At 35.7% G+C, this 27,561-nt stretch overlaps 3 protein-coding genes across 4 annotated transcripts; 1 reads left to right on the top strand and 2 right to left on the bottom strand.

Moving 5' to 3' along the window:
- Positions 1-507: 507 nt before the first annotated feature.
- LOC116296476 (guanine nucleotide-binding protein-like 1) lies at positions 508-13,466 on the bottom strand. Of its 2 annotated transcripts, XM_031704496.2 has the most exons (17): positions 13,313-13,466; positions 12,252-12,381; positions 12,092-12,167; positions 10,613-10,658; positions 9,935-10,086; positions 9,112-9,183; positions 8,744-8,821; positions 8,154-8,286; positions 7,980-8,072; positions 7,070-7,174; positions 6,308-6,379; positions 5,694-5,746; positions 5,440-5,565; positions 4,534-4,729; positions 3,642-3,704; positions 3,139-3,216; positions 508-1,096 (listed from the first exon to the last, which is right to left on the bottom strand). In XM_031704496.2, exons 1-17 carry the CDS (start codon positions 13,389-13,391, stop codon positions 906-908), a joined length of 1,743 nt encoding a protein of 580 aa, XP_031560356.1. In that variant the 5' UTR covers positions 13,392-13,466; the 3' UTR covers positions 508-905. The 2 variants fall into 2 exon arrangements, with proteins under 2 accessions (XP_031560356.1, XP_031560357.1); XM_031704497.2 differs by lacking the exons at positions 12,092-12,167; positions 12,252-12,381; positions 13,313-13,466 and adding an exon at positions 10,245-10,284 and having other exon boundaries at positions 10,613-10,632.
- Positions 13,467-13,472: 6 nt separating this feature from the next.
- LOC116296477 (peptidyl-prolyl cis-trans isomerase-like 3) lies at positions 13,473-21,105 on the top strand. Its single transcript, XM_031704498.2, has 7 exons — positions 13,473-13,614; positions 13,682-13,756; positions 14,504-14,556; positions 14,934-14,974; positions 15,235-15,302; positions 15,703-15,821; positions 16,760-21,105. Exons 1-7 carry the CDS (start codon positions 13,612-13,614, stop codon positions 16,893-16,895), a joined length of 495 nt encoding a protein of 164 aa, XP_031560358.1. The 5' UTR covers positions 13,473-13,611; the 3' UTR covers positions 16,896-21,105.
- A 1,403-nt stretch (positions 21,106-22,508) lies between these two features.
- Positions 22,509-27,128, bottom strand: LOC116296483 (uncharacterized). Its single transcript, XM_031704505.2, has 2 exons — positions 24,041-27,128; positions 22,509-23,024 (listed from the first exon to the last, which is right to left on the bottom strand). The coding sequence occupies exons 1-2, from the start codon at positions 26,819-26,821 to the stop codon at positions 22,701-22,703; spliced, it is 3,105 nt and encodes a 1,034-aa protein (XP_031560365.2). The 5' UTR covers positions 26,822-27,128; the 3' UTR covers positions 22,509-22,700.
- Between the last annotated feature and the right edge of the window lie 433 nt (positions 27,129-27,561).

Consider the following 27,561-nt stretch of genomic DNA (forward strand, 5'->3'; position numbering starts at 1 on the left):
AACTTATAGTATTGTGCTATTGTCTTCGGCAACCCTAAAGTAGATACAATATATTGTTTCCTGAAAGATTAACAAGCACATCAAGCAGCATGTAATGCAGTTCTTGGCAATTACTACATGTACTTAATGACGTTCATGCACATTGTTCGTGCGCATCCTTTCTACGCATGAATTTAGTGAGCACGCGCTCTTTGTGATGACGTCATTCCAATGTTTTGATAAGCAAAATTTTATAAAAACATCTTTAATCTCTTATAGGTCTAAAACAAAGTCGGGCACCCCCCTTTTTTATTCCGGTTTTTGAAAGTACTTTATGATACCTAACTTTAGAGAAAAAAAATTAAAAAGCTGACGATGGGATCAAATCGAAATTACATATTTGTGTATAAATGGAATAAGTTTCAAGTCCACACTTATAGCACAATAACAGTTTATTGTGCTAATTTTGAACACAAATTTCAAATGCTAACTAGTTATTTGGTGGTTATTTTCTAGTCTTCTGTGAGAAATGGGGACAACAAATTTATTTTTTCAATAAAATATGACTTATTTTTGACAGCTTTTCATGTTTACCTTGTTTGCTTGTTTTTACCATAAAAAGGGTGAACTTCCACATATTCTGATGGCTAAACGAAGTCAGGGATCCTCATTTTTATTTTACTTCTAGTATAATGTTACAATAGAATTAGGGTCTACTAAAGTGTATTAATCAAATATCTATTTCACGGGTTAAACAACTTCACTCTAGGATCTTTTGCCCATGAACGCCCTATTATCAATACCAACAATCTTTAGTTAACATTTGTACAGTATTTCATTGCAACACCTATTACTATTAATAGAAATAATTTATCTCTATGTTTGTAGTTGCAATAATTATATTAAACTTGAGCATCATTATCATTTCATTCGTTAGAAAGAAGGGCAAAAGGATTATTGGAAACAACTGCATCTGATTTAGTTTCATTTTCATTATCATCTTCCTCATCTTCACTTTGTGATTGTAGCAAATTATCCTCTTCTTGTTTTTTGCTTTGAGAGTATTTCTCTTGCAGCTCAGATATAGCTTTGGTTTCAGGATGTTGTAACCATTTATCTATAGATAAAAACAAAGGGAACTTTATAATTATTTAGGGAATTATTTTCTTGGGGGAAATAAATTAGAGCGGGTTAGTGTTGAGAAAGATCTTGGCGTATTAGTTAGTGATGACTTGAGTTGGAATAATCACGTAGATCATATTACCTCTAAAGCTCAACGTATGTTGAATCTACTTCATAGAACAAGTAGAGATATTGATGATATTAATACTAAGAAGTTACTTTATATGACTTGGGTGCGGTCACGACTAGAATACGCTAGTGTGGTATGGTCATCATTTACTAAGAGAAATGTGGTTAAGTAAGAACAAATACAAGGCAGGGCCACTAGATTGATATAAGGCAAGCAATTATCTGAATATGAGCGTCTAACTAAGTTGAATTTACTACCATTGCAATATCAGAGAGAAATTTCTGATTTGATATTTTCTTCAAGTGTTTTAAAAACTTGTACCAATTAGATATATCTAGATATGTTTTGTTTCGTACATGAGTTAGACCGCTTCGCAATATTGATCATTTGACACTTACTGTTCCTTTTTCTCGTACTGAATCTTTTAAAAATACATATTTTATAAGAATTTGTAGACTTTGGAATAGTTTACCTCTTAATATTAGTGAGTCCAATACGCTGACCAAATTTTGTAAATGTTGATTTACTTTTTATAAGACTAAATATTTTAATAACTATAGATTGCTCAAATAGTTTTTGTATTTAATTATTAGTTTTAATTCAGTTATGGTAGTTATTAAATAATTAGTATATTATTTATTTGTGTTAATTATTAATATAGTATTCTTAATTTATTTAATTTGTAATTAGTTTTTCTTGTATATATTTTTGGCTATAGTATATATTTTTAATCTCGGCTAGACTATATAAAGGAATCTTGAATTCTGTTTGGTCTAGCTCAGATACATTAGATTAGACTGAACCTGAATGTAATGTATTTGAAATTTGATTAAATAAATAAAACTATGCTATTGGCTATCATGAAATAAGGGAAATTAGGTTTTCTTATTGGAGGCTAGGGCTGAATAAGAGGGGAGGTCAAAATGCTTTATTTTGAAGAAAGCTGATTCCTCATTGTTTTTCATAGAAGAGTCATGCATTTCTTGTTGTGTGAAAGGGGGCAGGACTACAATAATTGTTAATTTTAATTTTAAACCTTCCCTGCTAGCAGAGCCTATTTTCCCTTTGTTTTGGAGGGAGAAAAATAGGCTTTGCCGATGTAGGGCATTATACTTGTTGTGCAGGTGATGCGTGACTTAGCAACGCTGTCATCATTTTGACAGCCACCTTGTCAAATAATGTTTGGGCCAAATTTGCTCACGAGCACTACATGTACCCAGTTAATAACAGGTTTTAAGACTGGTTTCCTTCGTCCATGATCATGGACAGCGGCAGAGCCTATTTTTTTTCCTCCAAACCAAAAGGAAAATAGGCTCTGCTAGCAGGGAAAGGAAATCCAGAAGGGCCCCATGAAAAATCCTTACAGCATATAGGAGAGAACAACACAACAAACAAACTAAATAATTTATGATAAAGCACAAGAAAAAGTTAAATAAGTTTAGGATCACCACACAAAGCTACAAAAATTGGTTATGGGCTTTTTTTAACAAAATGTCAAATGTCAGAGCCTCCAGAAATACATATTGTATGGAAGCTGACACTTCATTGGTTTTCATTGAATGGGCAGTTTAACTGCCAACTGGTTGGCTCAGTTGGTTGAGTATTGTACTTTCGTGCAGGAGGTCGAGGCTTGAGTCCAAGCCGGACCAACACTCAGGGTCTTAAAATAAATGAGGAGAAAGTGCTGCCTTTGTAATTACATCTGCAAATGGTTAGACTTTCAAGTGGAGGGACGTAAAAAAACCACTGATGATGTAAAGAAACCCTGGCAGTGACCACACTCAGTGCCTACACTTCATACTAACCATCTCTCATGCTTATTGCATAAAAAGCAATCTGTCCAGCAGGATCTGGGACAGATGCTAATGAGAGCTACAAAGGAAACAATGAGGAAACTATAGGCTTACCTTTGTTAGTGATGAAACCAGGAGGATAAAAGTAAAATGGTATTTTGCCTTCCACAGCAAGTCTGAGGATACTGTTTGCTGAAACATGCACAAGTTACAGTCAAATCCACCATTATATAGTATTACATCACTGTTTTTATTTAGTTTTCTAGTGACCTGTACCTATAGGTTACAGGTTGCTAAAATAACAGATTCAACATAGTTGAAATATATTTTTTTAAGTATTTTAAATTGAATATGGTTTGATAAGCCATTTTACAAATAAAAAAAAAAAAAGGAGAGACTGATATAAAAAAATGTCAACATTTTTCTAACCTGTACTAGATAGTGTTTATAGTCAAATAATAAATAATTAATATCCTAAAACAATTTTTGGCTCAGCTGCCCATTCATGTATTCAATTAATATCATATAATGCAAACTTTGGCATTCGACCAGAAATACTTTCCCTTATTTACATTCTTCATTTATTATAAGTGGTAAAAATAATGCTGTTAACAAACCAGCTCGATATGTGTCATTTCTTCCAGCTTTGGCAGTTAAATATCCTCTTTGTTCTGCCCAGGCTACAGGGGAGGAAATATTTGAAAACATTAGTGGGAAGTGATGTAGTGTGTACTGTTAATTAATGCGCTGCTCCTCGCCAATATGACCCAGGTTCATTTCCCGCGCTTGTTGTTGGTTCTCTTCAGTCATGTGCTTCTAGGATCTTTCCTTCAGGTGGTCTGATGTTTCCTCAGCACAGCCTGAAAAATCAAGGACTTAACCATCTGAAAGTGCTATCTGGCCCAGGAGTTTATTCAAACCTGGTGTTTACTCCAAACTTGCCACTTAAGTAAATACTTGTGCGTATGCTTGTTCTGACAGGCTAGAACTGTGCTCTATTGATGACAGAGCACATAGCCTGCCTCACATCCGGATTTTTCTTCGTGAATACTATTTACGAAGAAAATTCTGGATGTGACGCAGGCTACAGAGCACACACAGGTGTTGCCATTTTTATGTTCACATGCTGGCTTGTTTTGCAAAGTGAAAGAAAATTATTATGAAAATTAAGATCAGGGACTTAATATGAAAAGTGAAGGGGTACAAGATGGGAGCATTATAAAATTTGAATTTAGGCTACTAACAGTTGAATCCACAAAACTTTGGCCACTTTGATTCTGAAGTTTGTTTCCAAGTCCCCAAGTTGGTACCAAACTTGTGAACTTCATTGTGAACTTGGTTTGATGAGTCTTTGAAGCACTATATTATCAGTTTGAATGAACACTGACAACTTTGGAACTTCAATTAGTGAATTTAAATGACAATCAAGTTACAAACTTGCAAACAAACTTCAGCTTAAACAAAGTGGCCAAAGTTTTGTGAAATGAACTGTCAGTAATACTACAGTACCATCACAGACATCCCATGCTGACCAAGGATGGTCCTTTCTTCCTGCAGCATGTCTCTTTTCCTCATCATTCAAAGCCTCATTATCTATGGGATGAATAAGCTGTAACTGTTGAATAACTGGCCATCTTGCCGCCAAGTAACCAATTGAAGTGTAAGGCTCTTTGACTTGAGATACAGGGTAAAGGCCTGCAAGGATCTGCATGTTTAAGAAGAAACTCACAATTACTCACAATCATGAATGGTGAGATATGAACTACTTGCTAAATTGAATCTAGTGCCAATACCAATCCGACTTGATCTCAACAGAATGATGCAGGGATAAGGAGTTAGAGCAATCAACCCTCTGTGCATTGTTCTAAATTATTGTTCAAACACAAGGTTCAGTATTGCTGATTCTATCAAACAATATCAAGCAAATTACATATTTTTCTTTATAGCCATCTCTTACTTGCAACAACAGTTTTATTTGCTGGATCACATTTTTTTAAAGGACAAAATGAAAATGCAATAAATTAAGTTATTTTAAAATGATGTCAATTTATTTGATAATTCAAAACCCCAGAGACCAGATTACCTTAAAGTGCTTATAAGCCTTTACACAATATTTTCAGATTCGATTCTTTACATAGTGGATAGTTGATTGTGAAAATATTTTGTCATTTGAATGTCGGGTCTTTAAGATACGAAGGTTTATATTCCCAATATGTTAATGACTATGACGTAACGTAAGGGATCATTTAATATACAACACTGCACTCATTCTGGAATACAGTATTTTAAAAGCATCGCCCTTTTACTCGTGACTCACGTAAAGGTTCTTACAAAAAACCCTAGCAATGAGCATATAAACCCAGGGCTTACGACCCAGATTTTACTGTATCAATAATATTTATATTATAAAGTTACCTGCAGCTGTTTATCAATCAGAGAGGGAAAAACCAAGCCAGGACTATCACACAGCCTAACCGTAGGAGTTAGGAATATGGTCTGGAAGTGCTTAGTGTGTCCTGGAGTCCGTGAAGTACTTACAACCTAATTATGAAAAAAAAATCAGTTCACAAATTTTGAACAATTTAATTCAAAATAAGGTAAGGCCACAGAAACATGAAACAGGCTCTAACTGAGGGATAATGAAGTTACTGTCTGTAGAATGAAACTACCTTTTTTCCAACCAGTCCATTCAATAATGAAGACTTTCCAACATTTGGTTGTCCTGTTAGAAATATAATGTTATTCACTATCTAGAAGTTCCAGATAGGGAAAACTGTGGGTGAGATCTTGAATATACAAACCGAGGCTGTTAGGCCAAGGATTGCTTTCAAGACCGTGCACTTAGTCTTTTCCTATTTATTTTACCAACTGATCAATACATTATTACACACATTATAATTACATTTTTACAAACCATTAGTTGACTGTTAGGCTCATCAACACATATGGAGAGCTAAATTGGGCATATCAAGTGCAATTACCATAATATATGCATGTATCCATGAACAAGAAATTGTACAAATTAAAGCAAAGTTTTGTGCGCTAATAGGGTCTACTGAACTTACTGCAATTTCTGCAAATTTCTTGCAAAGTTTTTCATGGATATAATATGGTAAAGCACTCTACCATAATATTTGTAAGGACTAAATAATTGTCTCATCAAAACTTGTTCAGACAAATTAAAATTGACACTGTCTTATCAAACTTTTTAAACCAACTTGAATAATGAGCATGTGCAGAAATTAAATATCTATCCAATTAAAACCAATGGGCAAATACTGACCAACCAGACCCAGAGTTAGTATAGATTCATTCCTGAGAATATCTTCACTTTTTGCATGGCTATCATCTTCCTCTGCACACAAAAGTAAATCAAATGCTCAGCATACATGTACATAGTCATAGGTTTATGGAAAAACAGTTTTCCTATAACTGTGTAAAAGCTGGTGCCATATGCATACCTTGCTGCAGTGGTCATGTTTTCTTACTAGAATTTTAATTTGGGGATTTTTTTCTCCCTTAATGTGATTGGTCTGGCAGTTCCGTGACATTGGCGTGACCATGTCCAGGCCATGTTTATGCCGTGTTTAGGCATTTGATTGGATGGAGAGTAAATTCTCATCCAATATGATACAGTTGGTCTGGCATAATCCTTGCCATGTCATGACCATGTTTGTGCTGTGAGCTTTGCACAGTCATATGAAAACTGTCAACCAGTATTATACAGTATTTGATAGTATTTGAAGACATATGTTTACTGTAGTTATGCATGTGCACAAGATTTTAACAGGAAACCAACATAATGATTTACTTTAATTGACTCAATTCAATGTGCCCAATTTTGCGCAAAAGACATGGTGATGTTTTTGAAGGATAGTGCAAGTCATGAAAAGATAAAATATAATATTAATTTATAGAAAGAATTTACGTCTAAATCACTATAAGGCTGTTTATTGTTGTAATTTCACTTCGCTTAACCTGCATGGACATAGACATTATAAAGCAAATAGAAATATTACTATGGGCAGGAATGAGTATTATTCACCTTCAGAATCATCAGAAAAGTTGTCATGATCATAATATGGTGATTCATCATCTTCTGATCCTCTGCTTTGACTTGCTATTTTCTCTTCCCAGCTGCTCAATTCAACTATTTAATTGTTTATAATCATTATTAATAATTATTGGGGATAATACAAGACATTGTAAGTACTACTTGTCTTATAGTACACTCAACAAAATTACTTGACTCTGATTAGTCAAGAGGAGGAATACCGAAATAAGTTGCTATGACAACACGGCCAAAACAATGTTAAAACAATTATTTTCTATCATTTTGTACTTAAAAACATATAAATAAAATCTTAAAGCCGTTACTAATCTTTTTTATGCATTTCAGTTGTGCAATGGACTGAAAATCAGCTGCCAAATAGAGATAAATGGCGTCGCTTCTCATTTTTTACTGAAGTTTTGTTGAGTGAACTATAAACAAAAAAATCGTTTGCAATTTGGAATTAATAGACACTCGTAATGTTTTGAAAGTTCTATACTAATTCTATGTAAACAGCATAATATACAATGTACCACTTCACCATGGCCTGACACTACTAAAAGTAAAATGTAAACTAAGCATCCTTAAGATGCCCTGTTGACTGTGACTGGTCAACATCCCTCTTTATTCCATATCAACAGCTAACCCTCACCTGGCCTTTGTGCTGCCAACGTTTTCTAAAGAAACGATATTGTGTAAGAGTTGACAAATTGTTGGCCAATTGTCAATCAAAATTCAGCCAATCGTCAATCAAAAGTCAGCCAATTGTCAACCAACAGTCAGCCAATTGTCAACCAACAGTCAGCCAATTGCCATCCAACAGTCAGCCAACTGTCAACCATCACATGTTGGATGGTCATAAAGGCGCACATGATTGCTCAGAACAGAGAGTGACTATACATACCTCTATCTTTACAGATCTTTGAACACTCTTCAAGCAACTCTTGTGGACCAACAGCAAAACCACGCTTTTTTCTTCTCTTGGTCTTTCTTAAGACTATAATATATGAATTCATAAGTGACTCATTCAGATATTGCTATTAAAGAAATTTTATCAAACACGCTAAACGTTTGAAACCTTTTTCTTGGTGACTTTTTCTTTCACTTTCATCCTTGGGAAAGGATGTAAAGCATACAATGCTGACTTGATCATACTTTGATTTAAAGTAGTGTTTCCAAGCTACTACCAGTTCAGGATTTACCAAGTCAATCTAAATTAAAGAAATGAAATAATATCAAACAGTCTTCAAGTCACTATCTCAAAGGAACTGAAATTATGATTACTAATAAAACCTTGACTATCACCAATTATTTTGGCTTTTTTGTTTTGCCTTAATTCTCTAATCTGCAAAGGTCACCCAATGCATAACATTTACTCAATAATTTGAACAGCTTTTTGTATTTCTTAAAAAGCTTAGCAAAGGCTGTATTTTTTATTTGTTTTGAGAATATAGAATTCATGATTCCTAGTTATAATCATTGCTACTAATTATAAGATAGGATTGGATTCTCTGGCGAACTTTTACCATGCACTGGAAGTATACCCCGTGATGTATTACCATTAGTATAACATTGATGATGTCATGTACAAGTACAGTCAAAGACATGGATTATGGAAATATTCAAATACTGTAGACATCCAGAATATTAATATACAATAAAAAATACCTTATTCAGAGCTAAAATTACATGCTTGTTCAGATCATGAACTACATAGTTGTAAAGAGCTGGTGGGAAATGTAGGACCTAAAAAAGTTAACCAGGAGATGTTAAAGACTGGACAAAATTAGATAGAAAAAAATCATTCATTTGTTCAATGACATTCATTCTGACAAATATTAATAATAGATTCAGTTGAGCATCCAGAGATTTTAAGAGAATTTAAGCAAAAAGGCTACCACGGTGGTGCAGGCTTTCAACCCACTTTAGGAATTTTATATCAAATTAAAATAATTTCACTCATTCAGGTAACACTCAGGTAACTATTTATATTTTTAAATTGACATTTTCAATATTAATATCATTTAAATATTTACCGGAAATCTGACATCAGCAACAATAACAACAATATCTGAAACCTCCAGCACTCTCCAAAGCTGTCTCCATGTCTGCATGAATCAAAATATAAATTAGAATTTACTACTACTTATAGTAGAGAAAAATTAACTCAAGTTTTCATCATGACTTATCTATAAAGATACAGATTAAGATTTACCCTTCACCTTTAATTTTCTAATTGCAATGTGAGTTAATGTATAAGAAAGTATTAACTTTATATAGTCAAATAATAAGAAGAGATAACTAGCTAAATAATAACTAGTTAATAATACATGTTATCTTCTCAAAGTATCATTTTTCTTCTTTTTTACAGTCCTTTTCACATTACTTTTCCACGGTGGTGGGAAGGTCATTTGGTAGTTCCCAAGTTGGCAACAAACTTCGGAACTTCAAAATGAAATTCCAGTGCATGCTCTTTGAAATTCATAACATCTTGAATTGAGAAACTTGTCGGAAATGCTTTTCAAACTCAATTCCCAAGTTGGATTTTATCACAATACAAGGTATTTATCTTATTGACCTGTTTTGATATGGGTTTTGGAACATTTGAGGTTTTAAGATACAATTTCAGCAAAATTTTGAAATTTAGATGTAAGCCGTTCACGGTTCACTGAACTTCACTCGAGGTTCGGAAGTTCATTGCCAACTTAGGAACTTCTGAACTAACCTCCCAACCCACCACGGTAAAGTAATGTGAAAAGCACTGTAACATAAATAGCTCTCTTCTGACTTTAATGCCTCAAGGATGTCACATTAATATAAACAGAATATAACAATTATTATTTGAATAATTAAAATTACCTCAAGACTGCATTCAAAATAACTCAAATCAGAGCGGTCGTGCTCTGCATAAATCTTTTCTATGTACTGTTGAAACATCATTTCTTCATTCTTTTCTACTCTTTCTTTGGACATGCTGTAATCCCAAGGAGGCCTTTTTGGCATATCAAGAACTGAAAGTTTTCAACAAAAAGAACTTAGAGTTATTCTGATATCAAAAAAAGATTCATTCTGCTTAATTTTAAACCGTAATCTTGCTAACTTTGGTATTTATAATTATAAGGATAAAAAATTAATTAATTGTTATACTAAAATTATAGAGTGTACTAACCATCTGACATGGATATCTTTAGAGTTCAGTTGCCATTTTCCTTATATTAAAGTATAATCATTATAACTCAACAAATAGATTATTATAAGTAATATCTAAAAACTTAAAAATAGCACATTAAAAGTTTTGAAGTTCTAAAATTTTGTAAAAAGCAAAATTTACAAATGTTCTCTTAGGAATACAATGTTAGTACATGTTGCTGGTCATGGAAGTACAATATATTAATAACCAGGCACAGATCCATGAGTGGTAAAAGGGGTGACTAGTCACACCCCTCTTCCTCAAATTCCAGTTAAATTTTTTTAATAGCCACCCCCCTTCTAAAATTCCTGTATCTGCCCCTGATAACAGAGCAAAGATTGCCTTACCTGATCCAGGCCTGTAGACTTCTTCAATGGATTTTTCCAGCTCATTCTAGAATATATTTATTAGCAAATTTAGCAAAGGCATGATCAAATAGGTTACTCAAAATACTAATGTACATTAAAAATATAATGAATAATACGTACTGTACAAAGCATCTGCAAATTAACACAATCCTTTTTTAAATTACTCTATTCTGAAGCATACAACTGACATGGAATTAAGTAGTGTTTAAAAAACAAGTAGGAGTGTTTTATCAGGTATAAAAGCACGAAGCGTAGCCGAGTGCTTTTATACCTGATAAAATACGATCTACGAGTTTTTTGAACTGCTTAAAACAATCATGGACAATTTATAAGATTTTGGTTCAACTGGAGAGATTTGACGTAACGGGCATGCGCAACCAGATTCAATAGAAGCTCCCACACCTTGGATATTGTGTGCCAAGGCAAAGACAGGCATGTTAGTCAAAGATCATTAGGGTTGACTATGACCTTGATGAAGTTCTATGTCTTCATCTAAACTTGGATGCATACTTCATCCCTGATGAAGTCATCCTCATAGTATTCAAGTGGTCTTTATATAAAGATCACGTGTCTTTACATAAAGACACATGTGTCTTTATATAAAATCACTTGAATACTAATGAAGAGGACTTTATCGGGTATAAAGGTTCATGCACGTGACGTGTATGGTGGCTCCAATTGGACCATAAGCTTATGAATTATTAATGAGTGTTTTAATGGATTTTAGTTTCTTTTTAATGGATATTAAGATTTTCTTAGTGTGTAATCTTAGCATTAAAGTACATTTGACATGGTTATGATTATAATTATAAATTATTCTAATAATGTGTCAAAATAACAAGCATAAATAAGAACGATTTCAAGTTAAACATTGTTTGATAAGTTTGGAATAAGACAAAATTTATTTTATTAAATAGTCCACTTGGATATATTTTCTTCTCATGTCACACACAAAGGTTTCAATTATGTGAGGTTTTGTTTATGGGGGCTTTATTCAAGGGGGCAGCATGGTCAAGTGGTCATAGTATCAGTCTCGTAATCTGGAGGTGCCGGATTTAAGTCCCACTGTGGCCATTAGCTGAGATTCTATACTTGTCATGATTTCTGATTAGTTCAAGTTTGCCTCCTTGCCAATTGGCATTTTCAAAAACACTTTATGTTTCTATTTCTTCATTTCAGTTTATTCATTCTTGTAAGAGCATTGAGACTTTGTAGAATTATTATTGTTCATAATGCGCTGTGATTCGTGACAGGAGAAAAGAATTAAAGCAAGTAACCTCTAACTGAAACCTTTGCATAAGACAAGCAAAGTGTATCTCAGAAGTGGGCTATATATTTAATACATGAGTGGCCAATAAAGATGATTGGTTGTGACATTATTTAGCTAATAAGATATGGCTTGAGAATAGTCAAATAATGCTACTTTTTCATATATAATTATAACACAGTTATAAATACCTCAGCAACCCATATTATTGGCTCTCTAGCCTTCTGCTTCCTCTCCTCTATTTCTGCTCTCGACTCCTTCAGAAATCTAGTAAAATAAAATAGAAATAACCTTTATCCCTGGGCTGCCTGTGGTCTCTTAGTCTTGTACATGACAACATGCAATACTCACTTGTTTGGATCCCTTGATCCTTTCTGTGATGCTGGTTGACTGTGTAGCTGTATAGTCTGAAGACTGTCTTCTTCACCTTCAGAACTATTACTGTGTTCTGATGTTGCATGTTGTTTTGTTCTTGAGGGAGCTGCAATAAAATATGGGTAAATACACCTCTATTGCGTCTAAACTGTTAATAAATTTAGTTTTAGCTTTGTACATGTATACATTACTATACATATACGTACTATCTTTTTTGAATCAATTAATTCATATTATATTTTTGCATATATTAATATATATATATATTAGCACAGATATATGATTACCTAAGCTGATATTTTAACATGCAATGTACTTATGAATATTTTACCAGCACAGCCTTTTAAATTTTCCTGAAACTGAGGGGGAAAGGTAATAAACAATTAGACTGTCAGCCCAAATGGTCTGCAAGTTAATAGACTATAGGCTATATTGACTGGTAGACCATGAGGGCAAGATGTCTAATTGCTTATGTCTAAACCTACTCATCAGTCAAATAAATGCATGGATGCCAACTATTATGAAATGAGGTGGAGATTTATTTTTTTTGCATTATTTTGGTTTTGAAAACCTTTAACTACTATAGTGGTCTTTGACTAATACTAAGTTAGCTCAGTCTTCATCAGAGCTCAGGCCTTCAGCCTCATGGGCTATTGACTCGTACAATATTTGGGCTGTGAGTCTAATTGTTAAACCTCTGCAAGTAATGGCAGGTAGCTAAATCTAGCTTGTGAAAACTTAATTATTTTCACTGCTCAATATAAATAAAGCTCATGCATAACCTCTGGTACGTTATGTACGTAGCACATGCAGCTCAATCATTTACAGGACTAGCACTAACCATGCTATGTTTAATCTTTTCATTTTTTCTAAATATTTCTTTCATTGATAGTTTATTTCACAGTTTGGGATTTTTTATTCCCCCCCAAAAAATAGCGTTTCTTCACGTCTACACGTTAAATTATTAACCAGCATCAAATACCATCCTACAGTAGTCTCCCTCACAGGGAAACTAGGTTGCGAAGGACTATGCTCACCTTCCCCTCTCTTTTTCTGACGCTTTTCTAGAAGCTGCTTCTTCTTCTGTTTATTGCTGAAAGGCTTCTTTTTGGGCATGTTTAAAGAAAAGAAGTGTAAAACATTCCATAATAATACATGTCCCTCTCCTCCGCAGTTGAAGTCCTGTGGCTTGGTCAAATACCACAAGGCGTCACTAGGAGTTAAGGCGAAAAGACTGGGTCGAGGAACAGAGACGAGGCTACAAAATGGCGGTCGAAGTAAAACGTTTATGAATGTGTTTTGGAGTTGATTAGATTAGCATCGTTACTCGAATAATATGGTAGGGAAAAGCCAGTTGTTTTACTTTAAATTATGATTTCTTATTTACTTACGAAGTTTTCTTTCAGTCGGTAACGTTGCACACAGATGTTGGAGATTTAAAGATTGAATTGTACTGCGAAGAAACACCGAAAACGTGCGAGGTACGTCGAGTACAAACGAGTACAGTTTTGTTTCATCAACTTTATCCACTTTAAATCAATTGTAAATAATGTACTCTCTAATGAAAGAGGAAATTCTGATTGGCCGAATAAGGAACATGTTTGGCTAAAATTGCACATGAAGCCCATTACATTATAATATAGTTGGGAACAGGTTGTGTATCCACTTGTCATTTGCTTGTCTGGGTTAGGGTGCTAAGGGTGGTGAATTACGAATATAATAGTACGCTGTGAACAGGCTCTTGGCATAGGGGATAACGAAAAGAAAGGAAAGGAGAAAGATCTTGTTATCACTAATATATAAACACCACCTCAAGTACCAAGTGGTGCAGGTCAATGGGTTCCAGCTGAAAGAATGTGAAGGCACCTCTGGCAGCCGCTATGATATACAGTTCTTGAATGACCCCAGAAAACAGCTCTAACCAGTTTTAATTTGTTAGCGTTGATTTTGAGAGAAGGGAGGGAAAACTGGAGGGCCAAAAAACCCTCGTGTCAGGAAGAGAACCAACCATGGTCAACTCAGCTCACATGTGGCGACTGGGATTCAAACCCTGGACCTCAGAGGTCTGAGGCAAGCATTTTACCAGGCTCCCCTGGGTCCAGGAAGGGGAGGGGATCCTCTCTCCCTCTCTTAATTTTCTTGTCCACTCCGTTTAAAGTACATAACATATACATGTAGAATCTGTGGTGAGACTAATTTCACTCATACTGTACCTTGTTTTTTTTTAGAATTTTTTAGCTTTATGTGCTAGTAATTATTATGACAACTGCATCTTTCACAGGTAAGATAATCCCATCCAGCAACCAACCCCCCCCCCCCCCCCTCCCCCCTCCCCGCCCCACCCTCTTCCAAGCACAGCCTTTTTATTAATTAATTTATAAAATATGATCCTTCTTTTTTGGAGTAGTGTCATATTTGACAGTAACAGTATTGCAAGTCCCAGTTTGTACAGGTCAATGTGACCTTATTTGAATTGGACCAAAAGTGAGAAGAGAATCCTTAATCATTATCTATTTCATAAGTTTTACTTTAAATGGTATTGGTTTACAATTCAGCCTGCATACAATATAGTAGGCACTTTAAAACTACAGTCCATTATGTTCTATTATATAATATGTATCTGTGTAACCTGTTGGTCATAACCTATTCTTCTTTTAGAAACATTAAAGGATTCATGATCCAAACAGGAGATCCATCAGGTTTGTACTGTATATCATTATACCTTTAGAGTTAAAGTATTTTCATATTTCTACAGGTTTTGGCTTTTTTCAGCCACAATCATGACCAAAATTCCAAGACTGATTTAGACCACAGTATTGTAGAAGGGGGTAGAGGTAGGGGGAGTTTTGGTAATGTATCTAGTGTAAAAAGTACTTTGTCAGAAAAAAAAACAATTGTAGCAACAATTTTGGCAACAATATTGTAGGTCATTGATGCCAAAATATTTGTTTAATTGCAGGTACAGGCAAGGGAGGACAAAGCATATGGGGTAGAAAGTTTGAAGATGAGTTGAGTCCATCTCTAAGGGTAGGTCAGTTTAGAGCATTGATCACAGTACCATGGAGGTATTGACCATGGCCATGATGCATGTGTTCACAAAAGCTTTAGTCTTGAATTCTCAATCCTAACCTGTCATAAGAATCTTTTTAAAGATTAAAATTAAATTTTCAATCCTAAGGTCATTACAATATCAGTCTTTAATTCTCAATATCCTAAGGTCATTATAACAACCCTAGAAAGCAAAATGCACTCATTTTTAAATAAAAGGCTTAGGGTAACATTTTAACAAGAATGCATAAACAGGAACATATTTCTAGCTTCAGAACCCCTAAGTGGATTATTAGATATATGTGTTAATCAAGGTTTTCATATTGCATGTAGATTACATTTATTTCAACTGCTTTTTTACTACATTTTACTCAATTAGCACAATGCAAGAGGTACAATTTCAATGGCTAATAGTGGTCCAAACACCAATGGTTCACAGTTTTTCATCACATATGGAAAACAGCCTCATTTAGACATGAAGTACACAGTTTTTGGAAAGTAAGACTGCTCTGTATAATATATTACAATATAGAGGTGTAACCTCTATAATATGCTGATTGAGACAATGAGCCCTGACAGGTAAATAGGCCAACAGACTACTATCAGTCAAATAAACCATTAGTAAGAGTAGTTTCCTGATGTACCTAAAAATTAATTTACAAAGCTTTCGCTGTTGTGTCACAGCATGGGTCAATCACAACAGAGCTAGGCTCCAAACTTAGTGAAAGCCCAAAGATCGAATTAGAATTTAGAAGTTGATTTTTGAGGAGGGAGGAAAACCGGAGAACCTGGAGAAAAACCCTTGAAGCACAGGAGAGAACCAACAAACAACTCTACTCACATACAACATCGAGATCGACAGGACTCGAACTCAGGCTGCATTGGTGAGAGGCGTTGCATTGGCAGCGCATGCCACTGGTGCTTCCCATAATTAGTCTAACAATTCAATTGATTGACAGTAGTCTATTAACCAATTTCCATGTTGTAGCCGTTGTCTCAATCAGTGCAAAGCAATGTTAAATTGAAAAGGACTCCAAGACTGGAAAGTAACTGCAATATGTGGGAGGGAGGTCAGGTGTGATGTACCTAAAATAGAGTGCTAATCCTGGGCAGAAAATAGTTGGAAAAATATGATTGCTTTATTTGCAGTGGATATAAATTATGAAAAGCATATTCAGAGGAGCTGCATTTGAGAGCCGTTTGGCATGAACATTCCATTGTTCATGACAACCTGCATTTTATTCTTCCCACGTCAACATTTATACGATCTAGGTTTTGAACCCACAACAATGATTTTGCAATTGAGTTTACCCTGTTGGGCAATGTATATCTGAACTATGACTTGTTGATGAACATTATTGCTGAAAAAACCTATTATCAATATCAATAATAGACGTGGAAATAATTAATCTATAGTATTATTGTTACATCTTTAGGCTTATTGATGGTCTAGAAACCTTGGATGACCTGGAAAAATTACCTGTTAATGAAAAGACACGCAGACCTTTAAGTGAAGTCAGGTTAAAATCAGTCACAATACATGCTAATCCTATTGCTGACCAAGCCGCATAGAAGATATACATCATTTATATTACTAACTTGACGTAAAGAATGACATTCTGAGTCATTTGTTTCAGTAATCTGCAAGTCTCATACCTAACCAGTCGGTAGATTGGCGGCAGCAAGACCAAATTTCAGTGTGCAGCTCTCAGCTACATACCCGGGGGGGTACTTGTTGTAGTCGCTCAGATCGTGTAGAATCAAGATGTTTATTTCAAGCCACTGTTATAACTACTCAAGTACAATAAGTAGTGTCTATGATTATATAATGATAACATTGGGATCATATAACATTACGTCATATATTACATCTCCCTTTTCCTAAATAAACATTCAAATAATAAACCGGAACAACGACTAAACTATACCAATATATAAATGATAAAACAGTCTTTGATCAAATCCATGGGTTCTAGGTTATTAATCAGTCTATGTAGCATATTTTGGGTTGGGTTTAATTAACCGCCCAAAACTGCTCATCCTAATGTTTGGTTTTAGGTCTTGTGTGTCGATCTTGGCAGGTTCTGGTTTCTGTTCAGGTACAGGATCGGATGTGGGTGTTGCATCCTCAATGTCGACTTCTACTGGTTCCTCCGGAATGTTTGGACTCTTAATTTTCATTAAGTGTCGCCGGTTCCTTCTGTAGAGGGTACCATTATCAGCCTTTACTACATAAGACCTTGGCGTGTGGTGCTTAGTTACAACTGTAGCTGGTTCCCAAGGTGCTTCGGGTGTTTTCTTCATTCTGACTTCCTCATTCTCTTGCAGTGGTGGAAGCTGTGGTTGTGCATTGAGGTCGTAGTATGCCTTCTGTCTGTGTTGTTGAGTTATTCTGTTGTCAATAAACTCCTTATGGTCCAGCGCAGATGGTTGTAGTTTCTTTGCTGCTGTTGGAACTGTAGATCTCAAGGTTCTACTCATAAGGGCTTGGGCTGGTGTGACTCCATTGATTGGTGTGTTCCTGTAGTGGAGTAGGGCTAGGTAGGGATCCTCGTTGCACTCTCTTGCCTTTTCAAGTAGTCGCTTCACAGTTTGTACTGTCTTCTCATGTAGTCCACCTGACTGGGGGTATCTAGGGCTAGTAGTTGTGTGTATGAATCCATAGTTGTTTGCAAAGACTTTGAAGTCTTCTGAGGAGTATTGGGGACCGTTGTCTGACACAACCTCTTCAGGAATACCGTGTCTACTGAAAAAGGACTTCATTTTGTTGATCACTGTTATTGATCTTTCATCCCTCAGTTCTGATACTTCTGGGTAGCGACTATAGTAGTCAACTACTACAAGGTGGGGTTTTCCTTTCCAGTTGAACAGGTCTGTTGCCACGCGCTGCCATGGCCGTTGTGGTAGCTCATGTGGGTGTAGAGGTTCTTTGGCATTGGCGTTGCGGTGTCTCAGACACGTCGGACATGAGGATATCATGTCTTCTATCTGGGTAGACATTCCCGGCCAGAAGATGCTTTGTCTTGCCAGTTGCTTAGTCTTCTTGATTCCCTGGTGGGACTGATGCAGCTTGTGGAGAGTATCTTTTCTGAGTGTTGGTGGTATTAACACTGTATGTCCAGCGTAGACCAATCCTTCATTCTCGGTCAGTCTGTCGCGGTAAGCAAAATATTCTCTAGACACTAGTGGGACTGACGATCTATGTTCGGGCCAGCCGCTCCTGATCTGTTTGATCAGGGCTTGCATGGTGATGTCACGTTGAATGTGTTCCTTTATCTCTTGCAGCTTACGGTCAGTGACATACGCCTCACATGACATAAGATGTATGTACTTCTCGTCTTGAATTTCTCTTTCGAAATCCTCCGTGGTGACTTCCGGCGGAAATGCACGTGACAGTGCATCAGCAATGTACATTTCAGTTCCTTTTGTGTATTTGACATGGATGTCATAGGCTTGTAGCTGAAGTAGCATTTTCTGCAGACGTGATGGAGCTTGGGATAGTGGTTTTTTGAAAATTGCTTCAAGTGGTTTGTGGTCTGTCTCCACGGTTACCGTCTTCCCGTAGATGTATTGATGGAAGCGTTTGCATCCAAAGACTATAGCAAACAGTTCTTTCTCGATCTGTGCATAGTTTTGTTGAGTCTCATTCAGCGCTTTTGAGGCATAGGCGACACTTGGGCTGGTGTGACTCCATTGATTGGATGCTCTGCAAATGTTGAGTGCCTTGTCTAAGCTCAGGTCTGCTTCGCGTAATAAGCGTTCCCTCAGGGATTGATCAGATATGCCGCACACAATCCGGTCGCGTATGAGTCCATCTTTGAGATCTTTGAACTCACACAGTGAAGCAAGAGTCCTCAATACTGTCACGTATTGATCAATTGTCTCCCCTTGTTCTTGGTTTCTCGTGTTGAATTTGTGTCTTTCAAAAGTGATGTTCTTTCTCGGGTTACAGTAAGTCTTGAACGCCGTCTTGATATCCGCTGTAGTCCTGTTCCAAACTGTCTCGCCTTTGTCATCAGTCGTCGTTTCGTCAGGAAGGTCCAGTGTCTTGTACACTTCTCGACCCTTCTCGCCAATGCAGAGCAGAAAATACGAGCATCGCTCCTCTTCGGATTTTCCTTTAAGTTCTGTTTTCTCGAATAGATTCCAGTGTTCTTCGAACTTTCGATAGTTCTCGCTGACGTTGCCTTCAAAAGACATTTCTCTGGGCGCTGCCCATTGTAGACTCGATGCCATTCTAACTGATACGAGTAATGGTTCGCTCATATCCCACTTCTGACACCATGTTGTAGTCGCTCAGATCGTGTAGAATCAAGATGTTTATTTCAAGCCACTGTTATAACTACTCAAGTACAATAAGTAGTGTCTATGATTATATAATGATAACATTGGGATCATATAACATTACGTCATATATTACAGTACTCTTGCCAGTTTAGGTTAGGGATGTGCCGCTGAGCCCACTGAACCCTGACCCTGTTCCAGAGTAAAATTGCTGAAATTGATACCCTGTTCCAGAGCAAGATTGCTGAAAATCATAACTGATTCTGGTATCGGAAAATGATACCCTGTTCCAGAGAGGAGAGAGCGTGATTTCATATACCCTGTTCCAGAGCAAGCGAGATTTTATATACCCTGTTCCAGAGTAGAATCGCTGAAAACCATACCCTGTTTGGCGGCACATACTTGTATAACGAATATGGGGGAGAGCCCCCAGGCTACATACAGAGCTAGCATTTTCATGAAAATTGCAGTAAGCAATAGAAATTTTAATATAGGTATTTTTAGATACAAAATTAGGCCACCAATTTTTTGTCATTACTTTTTGAAATAAATTTAGTAAATAAAGATGAATTATTCAACATTTTATTGCCAAGTAAATTCTTACCCTTAAGACACATGTAAGGTCTGATCTTTTGCAGAAGACTATAGACAATGATCATAGATCTTCAATTTCTTTTGGGGGAAAAAGTACATAACTCATTCAGAGCCTCACTTAACAACTCATGTTTATTTTCCAAAAGCCACAAATGTATTCCATTGTATTAAGAACTAATAATCATGCAAAGTTGGGGGCCTATAAATCATATTTTTTATTATACATTTTACTAAGTATCTTAATTCTGATTGTTCAAGAGCCCTCAGCCAATCCCTGATATCATGTGAACTCAACATGATAATGTATTACATGTATCTGTAGGTTTTCCTACAGATAATACATTTATCATGTCCAGTTCATTCAAGGTCATGTTGTATCTTTGCCAAGGGCATTGAGATCCATCAAGATGGCATTCTCACGCTTTCTTCGCTTTCCGAAGAAGAAATAAAAAATCTCTTACTATAGGAGAAAGATTAAAAAAATACGAAAAGGTCAACAAAAGGAAGCTATAAAGTCTTCAGCGAATACCTAAAGGAGAAAAAACTTTTTTATTAACATCATGGCATTCATAATTCTTGTCTCTATAATTTAATGTTCATGCTAATGTTTTTCCAGTATACGAAATGAATAATAAAGCAATTATTGAATTCGGTATCGCATAATATCGTAAATTATCAAGACTGAGGGTGTGTGTGTCAGCTTTGGCAGATAACACAGCCTTGGTCTTGATAATTTACAATATCACGCTCAACCTCATCCAATAATTGCTTAATATTGCTGCAAAAACATTGTGAAAGTAATAACATATAATTGTAATTACTGGTATGGTACATGTAGGTTCCACATTATGCATTGTAGCATTCAAATTTCAAAAAATAAACTGAAGGTGTTTGGCAGGCAAAACAGTTTTATTTATTCATCTTTTTCTATTTTTAATTGTTTTAAAAACCTGTCACCATCTCATATTATGAAAGAGTCTGAAACTATTGTTAGGTACCCTTAAAATACATGTAAATGCAACCACTCTGACCTAAGTTAATATAAAAGGCTCAATTTTTTTACCCTCGGTGATGTATTTTTTGTTGAGATCACCGAGGGTAAAAAGAATTGGGTTTGTAAAGCAGTCTCACTGATTTGAAGAAGTAATGTAAAGGTCAAAAAAGAAACATTCTTATTGATGACCAAACATCAATTTTAATAACCCCTTGTCTCTCAGTCACAACACAATTATCTTTTACGGTAGTAATTAATGTGTGCAAGGCAAGAGTGGACTCAACCATTTTATAGGAAAATTTATTGAAAGTGCCTATCAGTCCTACAGGATCTCTTCCTGATTTCAAAGCCTTTATCAAATAAGTAAGAATGGCCTTTACTTTCTTTTTGATATTTTTTTCCTTGCCGAGATATTAAATACAATAATCACAAAATGAGATATTATTCTCTATTTGATGATTTGACTTTTTACAAACATCCTGGGTTGACATCATCATTTTGTAATTTTTGTATTGAATGTCTCAGCAAGGAAAAGAAATATCAAAAAGAAAATAAAGGCCATTCTTATTTACAGTATTTCATAAGGGCTTCGTGGAAGAGATCCTGTAGGCTTGATAGACACTTAATCTAACTAGACAATTCACACAAGACACTTTTCATTCTAAAGAAAATCTTGCAAAAGCAGACTTCCTATACACACTGAATACAATTGTTTTGTATCTGTGAATAAATATGAAATAATACAACTATGTCTTTAAAAGTTGATTTTTAGGCTGCCATTCTTTCTGACATGATTATTTCATCCACTCAAACAGTACAAGATGACCAATAAAAATAATTCAATGAAGTATGTACACTTTCATAAACAATTGCATTGGCACTATAATACACTATAAAAATGGCAACAATTATTAACTAATATCATGATAAATCCCATAAAACTACAATTATAATGTATAAATACTTCTGTAGTACAAACGCTAAGGATTACAGACATCGAGAACTAGCTAGCTTGCTATGAAATGTTTTCTCATTCTCAAAATTAAATGAGATCACATTCAGTCTTTGTTTCCATATCATTGATGGAAAGAGACTTCTTGCAGGGCAGACAACAGCCCTGTTACATCATTAAATAAATTTTGTCATTCCACTCTATTAATATTGTGTAGTCCTAAAAATTATCCATACCCCCCCTCCCCCACGGAGAAATTTTTTAAATACACCCCCCCCCCTACCCCAGGAAATTCAAATTTTCTTGCATACAAACTCTGTAATTTTTGTTCTTTCTCTGACCCCTCCCCCCCCCCCACCCTTCGGAAATTCCAAATTCCTGTGGCGGGTATGGATAATTTCTGGAAAGTCTACACATTTGACATATAAACTTGGTCTACAGTATATTCTATTCTAAAAATAACCATCATGAATGATGCACATGGTTCAGTGAGTGTTATTTCTAAACACATAACATTACATCATTATTCATGCACATATTTTTTACTGAACGGTTAGAAAAGAAGTGCACCTGAACTACTTGAACTGGTAAATGCTTCTCCTCGGTCTAAATAAGTGATAGTAGGTGCATTACTTTCATCCTTTAACTCCTTATTGTCTGATGACTTGAACACTTTATTCTTATTGATAGTTACAGTCTTGTTTTCCAATTGTTTGTCCTCAAGACCTTGCAGAGAAGGAGGTTTGTATTGGTCTATAGTTTTGCCATCATTTTCTTTCATGTATTCATCAAAGTGATACTGCATACATACTTCAGATGGATAATCATGGACCTTTTCCAGGCTGTTAGCATGAAACACCACTTTAGCAGCTTTTCTCTGTGAAGTTCAAAGAAAAAATGATAATTTATATTATTTGATTTGAATAAAGTTCAAAAAAGCATTATACAATAGCACATGGCTAGCCTGAAAAGCCTTAGTCACTCTGTCAGGCTTTTCTTCTCCATTTGGTAATAAAGCAATGAAGAAGTTTGAGAAGCTTAACACTTCTTTCATGTGCTTATATCTGCACTTCATGTGTGCTGTATTAGTGAACGTAGCAGTGTAAAAGCTGTTATATTGGTTAAATACAATATATAATTTCTTTAAATCTAATATGCATTTCTTTAGAAACCTTTTTTCCTCCTTCCTTTATTTTACAGTATTATTAAACAATATTATAAAACTCTTGAATAATCAATGAGAAAACACAATAGAAATCATTGTCCGTGGAGGAGGTTGTATATCTGATACAAAATCGTCCTGATTTGCATAAACTTTAACTCCAATTTTCTTAGCCAAATTCAATTTTATCTTTAAAATTATAGTAGAACATGAATGTATACACCTAGACGTTTCATAAGTAATATACAATATTCGTATCTGTGTTGTATCAGATATACAATCACTTGCCTTCGGCTCCTCATACACGGCCACTCATATTGTATATATATATATTACTAAATACACAAATATTTTTAACACAAGCATACACCTGCCTTTCATTATAAATTGTCTGCAAGATTGATAGGTCTGACATGAATAAAGGCTCATCATAAAGATATAGGATGTAGACTGTAGACCATCCACGACAATGCCATTAATGAAAAAAATTAGATCAAATGGGTCTCATTCACGTGGCATCCATGTTTATTCTCATGAGAATGAAGACCACCTTTGTTTAGCCCACATAAATATATTCTCAAGCACTTGAATGGGAGGCTACATGTGGTGGAATCTATTCTTTCAGTCAACATGGCTGCCACGTGAGAAAAGCCCACCACTGGCCTAATTTTTTAACAGTATAGTCATTATAAAGATCATGATTGCTAGATCTAAAGAGTCATATTGCTTACCTTCCTTGAACGAAGTGGGCTGCTCAGACAAGATTTGACATTTTCCACTTTACTTTCAAAAACCACTTCAGGCACCTTCATGTACGTTGAGTCACCAAAATATGAAACTGGAACATTATCTATATCTTCTTCTTCCTCCTCCTCCTCTCTGCTTATTTCATTAATGGTATAAACGCTACTAGATCCAATAACTGGATTGATGTCATAGCTCCCAGACATGCAAGAACCACTGCTATCAGAATCATCTGAATCTACCTCCTCATCTGGCATATCAATGACTGACACTTTGATATCATGTTCTGGTGACTCAGGGATATCAATAACTGATACTGGAGTGGAAGAGGGTGGACCAGGCATATCAATAGCAGACACTTCTACATCATCAGTACTACTGGGACCTGGGACATCTATAACAGTTACCATCATATCATCTGGCTTACGGACTGCTGGAGAACAGTTACTTTGTTGTTCGTACTTAGTTGAAGACATATTCACTTGTGAGTTTTGCCCAGCAGTTAGACTGTTGAGGTGGCCTATACCAGAAGCTTGGTTTGGGGAATTTAATTGTGGTTGTTTTTGCTTAGGCTTTGCTTCGTATGATCCTGCATTTGAATTTATTACTAATGTCATATTACCAGTGATTTTTTGTTTGACAACCTCTTGGTGGACTGGCCTTAAGATGCTAGCTCCACTAAATGGTTTGGTTTCCTCAACCTTTACATCTGTGACTGGCTCAAACTTTTTCTGCTTTTTTGACCAGGGAAAAATTCTGGAAGAACTGCTTTTTTGTGAATCTTTCTTTTCAGGTTTTGACTTATTTTCTTGATTAAGATGCTGTTCTTGAGAAGATTTACTTGTCACATTATTATCAGTTTTTGCTTTTGCCTTTTTGTTACCCTTAGAAACACTTGACCCAAAGAGAGAACTTAATTTATGCACTGATCCCTTAGGTGGCTTTTCATCCTTTTCTGGCTCATCATCACCAGGAGAAGTGCCATTCATGAGTATATTCTTTTGGGGTACAGGTTTCAATGGAGTACAAGATTCTTTGTTGCTTGAGGACACTTCAACATTCTGATCTTGTTTGGACTTCCTATCATATATGATGGCTTCATCCTTTTTTCCAGAATTAAGATGCTTGGCTTTGACTTTTTCTTGAACCTCAGATGATTTATTTAAATCATGACCTGAGTGTTGTGAAATGGTGGATTTTTTTGCTGGTTTTTCATTCAAGTCATAATCTTGGTGAGAAAGTAATAAGTCTGTATCCTTGGTATGATCCTCTTGATTAAACCATGATGCTTTTCGAATCTTTGGGGCATCTTCATCCATTTGCTTTCCATTTGACCCAACAATGTTAGTACTCTTACTCTGGCCATCTTGAAAATTATTTTTTATACTCTCATCCAAACAAATATTTGTATTCTCATTGACCTCTTCATAATCATCATTTTGTCCATCTGAAACTAACACATTATGCCTTAGTACCTGTAGACGATGCTCAATACCAGATGAAACACTTGCTCTGTGTTTTAGATTTAAAACAGGTTCCAAGTCTTGAAAATGATGATCAGTTATTTTAACATCCCCCATGGATTTGGATCTCACACGTTTCATATAATTATCATAACGTCCTGAATCAAAGATATCTTCATCATCACTAGTACTCCTTGTAGGAGACAAGAGACCACCAACATCTGCTGACCATCGCTTATTTAGTGGTGGGGGTTTTTCTCTAGATCTTGGAGACATTTCATGATGCTTCGAAATTAAAAGATTGTCAGATGATGAGCTTTTATGTAGACGAAAGTTTCCAGAAGGCCCAAACTTGGTTCTTATTGCTTCAACATGAACTTCAGCTGGTATTTCATCGTCTTTTACACTTTCTGGTTTATCATCATCTTTTGAACAAACATTAATTTGAGAGTCATTATCCCTGGGAATTATTATAACATTGTCCTTCTCTTTTGCCTTTTCATTTTTAGCAGGTGTCTGGGACTTGGGCAACTCCACTTCCTTCTCCTTCAAGGACATGGACTCCCTTGAAGAGTTTTGTGGATGAGTGTTGGCAGTGGACTTTTGGCTCTGTTCATAATCCCTTGTGCAAGTGCTTCGATGGGGCTTTGTCGAGACATCTTTGTGAGCTTGGGTTTGTTGGTTTTGGGTCTTATTGGATTCCGTAAAGGTTATGCTGGCAGAATCACGACTCACTATTCCAAAAAGTTTTCTTAGTTCTGAAGGTGTTTTTATGTGTTCATATGAAACTTTACTGCTATTTTCGCTATCTTCTGGAACAATTCCCTGGTTATTGTAGTTTTCTTGGCCATTCCTTGACAGTTTATGGTCAAATTGTTTGTACTCCTTTTGTTGATCTGATTGTGGCGAACTGCTGGCGACAAAGGAATGCTGCCTCCCTCCTTGGGTTCCATTCTGCGAGTTCTCTTTTGGAATTACTATTACTTTTGGTGGATTTTTGCTCAAATTGGATTCATGTTCTCGTTCCGTTGAATTGGTAGTAAAAGAGCTCCTTTTCTGGCTAAGTTTATCGTAGCCGCTAGCAGTAGTGTTATTGCCAATATTATTAGACTGCTTGTCAAGCCCATGATTCGTATCTGCGCCATGTAAGCCTTTCTTTCTAGCTAACAAATTTTTCTTCCATTCGGGTAAAGAAGCTGATCGATCGTTTTGTACCTGAGTTTTTACCTTTTCTTCTTGTTCTTTCTTTCTTTTTTTTTCGATCAGCTCTTGTTTCCAAGCCGGCATTACCGATAGCGATGTCATTTTGGCTGAAGTCCTAGTAGAACAGCGATTTCAAATGATCTTACTAGAAGGTATGAAATAAACTGTTATTACACGAAGATGTAGTTTGTTCTACGGCGTTGTAAATCGTGGATAAAATATAATTTTACTCGACGAATTTAAGATTTCTCGCAAGTTTTTTCAGATCCATGACTACAACTACGAAACCTTCGGCGTCGAGAGTAAGGGTTTACATCATCGGCCCAAATACAGCAAATACCGACGATTTGTTAACGAACACTTACCGAAGCACTCCCGAGACCACTTCATTATACCCGGAAAACGTACGGCGACACTACTCTAACCAATCAGAAGCAATGATTCTCAAGGGTGTCTTTGTTTACCTTCCCCCTTGAACCTTTTCAGATATCGTTATGATACTTATGGGGCGAGTGACAGTCTAGAATGGCAACACTTCACTGAACCTTCGAATTACCATAGCAAAAGTCTTTCGCTCAGAAAATTCTATAGTAGTGATGAATTTTTTATTTACAATTTAGAAAAGAAGCATTGTCATTTGTCAGTAGCTGAAATATGACTCTGGTTGAAAGATAAATCCAAATATTCTATTTTATGGCCGAAGAAATCAACGGTGAATAAATGGTTAATTTATTCTAGGTTTTTCTCGAACTGATCAAAGCACAAATATAGATAAGAAGAATAGTTATAAACATAAGTGGAATATTATAAATACTGGTGTAGCTAGCGAGAAGTTATTGACG

Source organism: Actinia tenebrosa, unplaced genomic scaffold (genome assembly GCF_029948245.1).
Source record: "Actinia tenebrosa isolate PJP-AT-01 unplaced genomic scaffold, QUT_ActTen_1.0 PGA_scaffold9__36_contigs__length_13948895, whole genome shotgun sequence".
NCBI lineage: Eukaryota > Metazoa > Cnidaria > Anthozoa > Actiniaria > Actiniidae > Actinia > Actinia tenebrosa.

Coding starts and splice junctions, on each gene's coding strand:
- LOC116296476 (XM_031704496.2), bottom strand. CDS start 13,391: ATGCCCAAAAAGAAGCCTTTCAGCAATAAACAGAAGAAGAAGCAGCTT. Junction 8,822..9,111: donor TTGCTGATGTCAGATTTCCG/GTAAATATTTAA, acceptor TAACTTTTTTAG/GTCCTACATTTCCCACCAGC. Junction 1,097..3,138: donor TGGTTTCATCACTAACAAAG/GTAAGCCTATAG, acceptor TTTTATCTATAG/ATAAATGGTTACAACATCCT.
- LOC116296477 (XM_031704498.2), top strand. Junction 14,557..14,933: donor GACAACTGCATCTTTCACAG/GTAAGATAATCC, acceptor TTCTTCTTTTAG/AAACATTAAAGGATTCATGA. Junction 15,822..16,759: donor AAGTACACAGTTTTTGGAAA/GTAAGACTGCTC, acceptor TTACATCTTTAG/GCTTATTGATGGTCTAGAAA.
- LOC116296483 (XM_031704505.2), bottom strand. CDS start 26,821: ATGACATCGCTATCGGTAATGCCGGCTTGGAAACAAGAGCTGATCGAA. Junction 23,025..24,040: donor GCCCACTTCGTTCAAGGAAG/GTAAGCAATATG, acceptor TGAACTTCACAG/AGAAAAGCTGCTAAAGTGGT.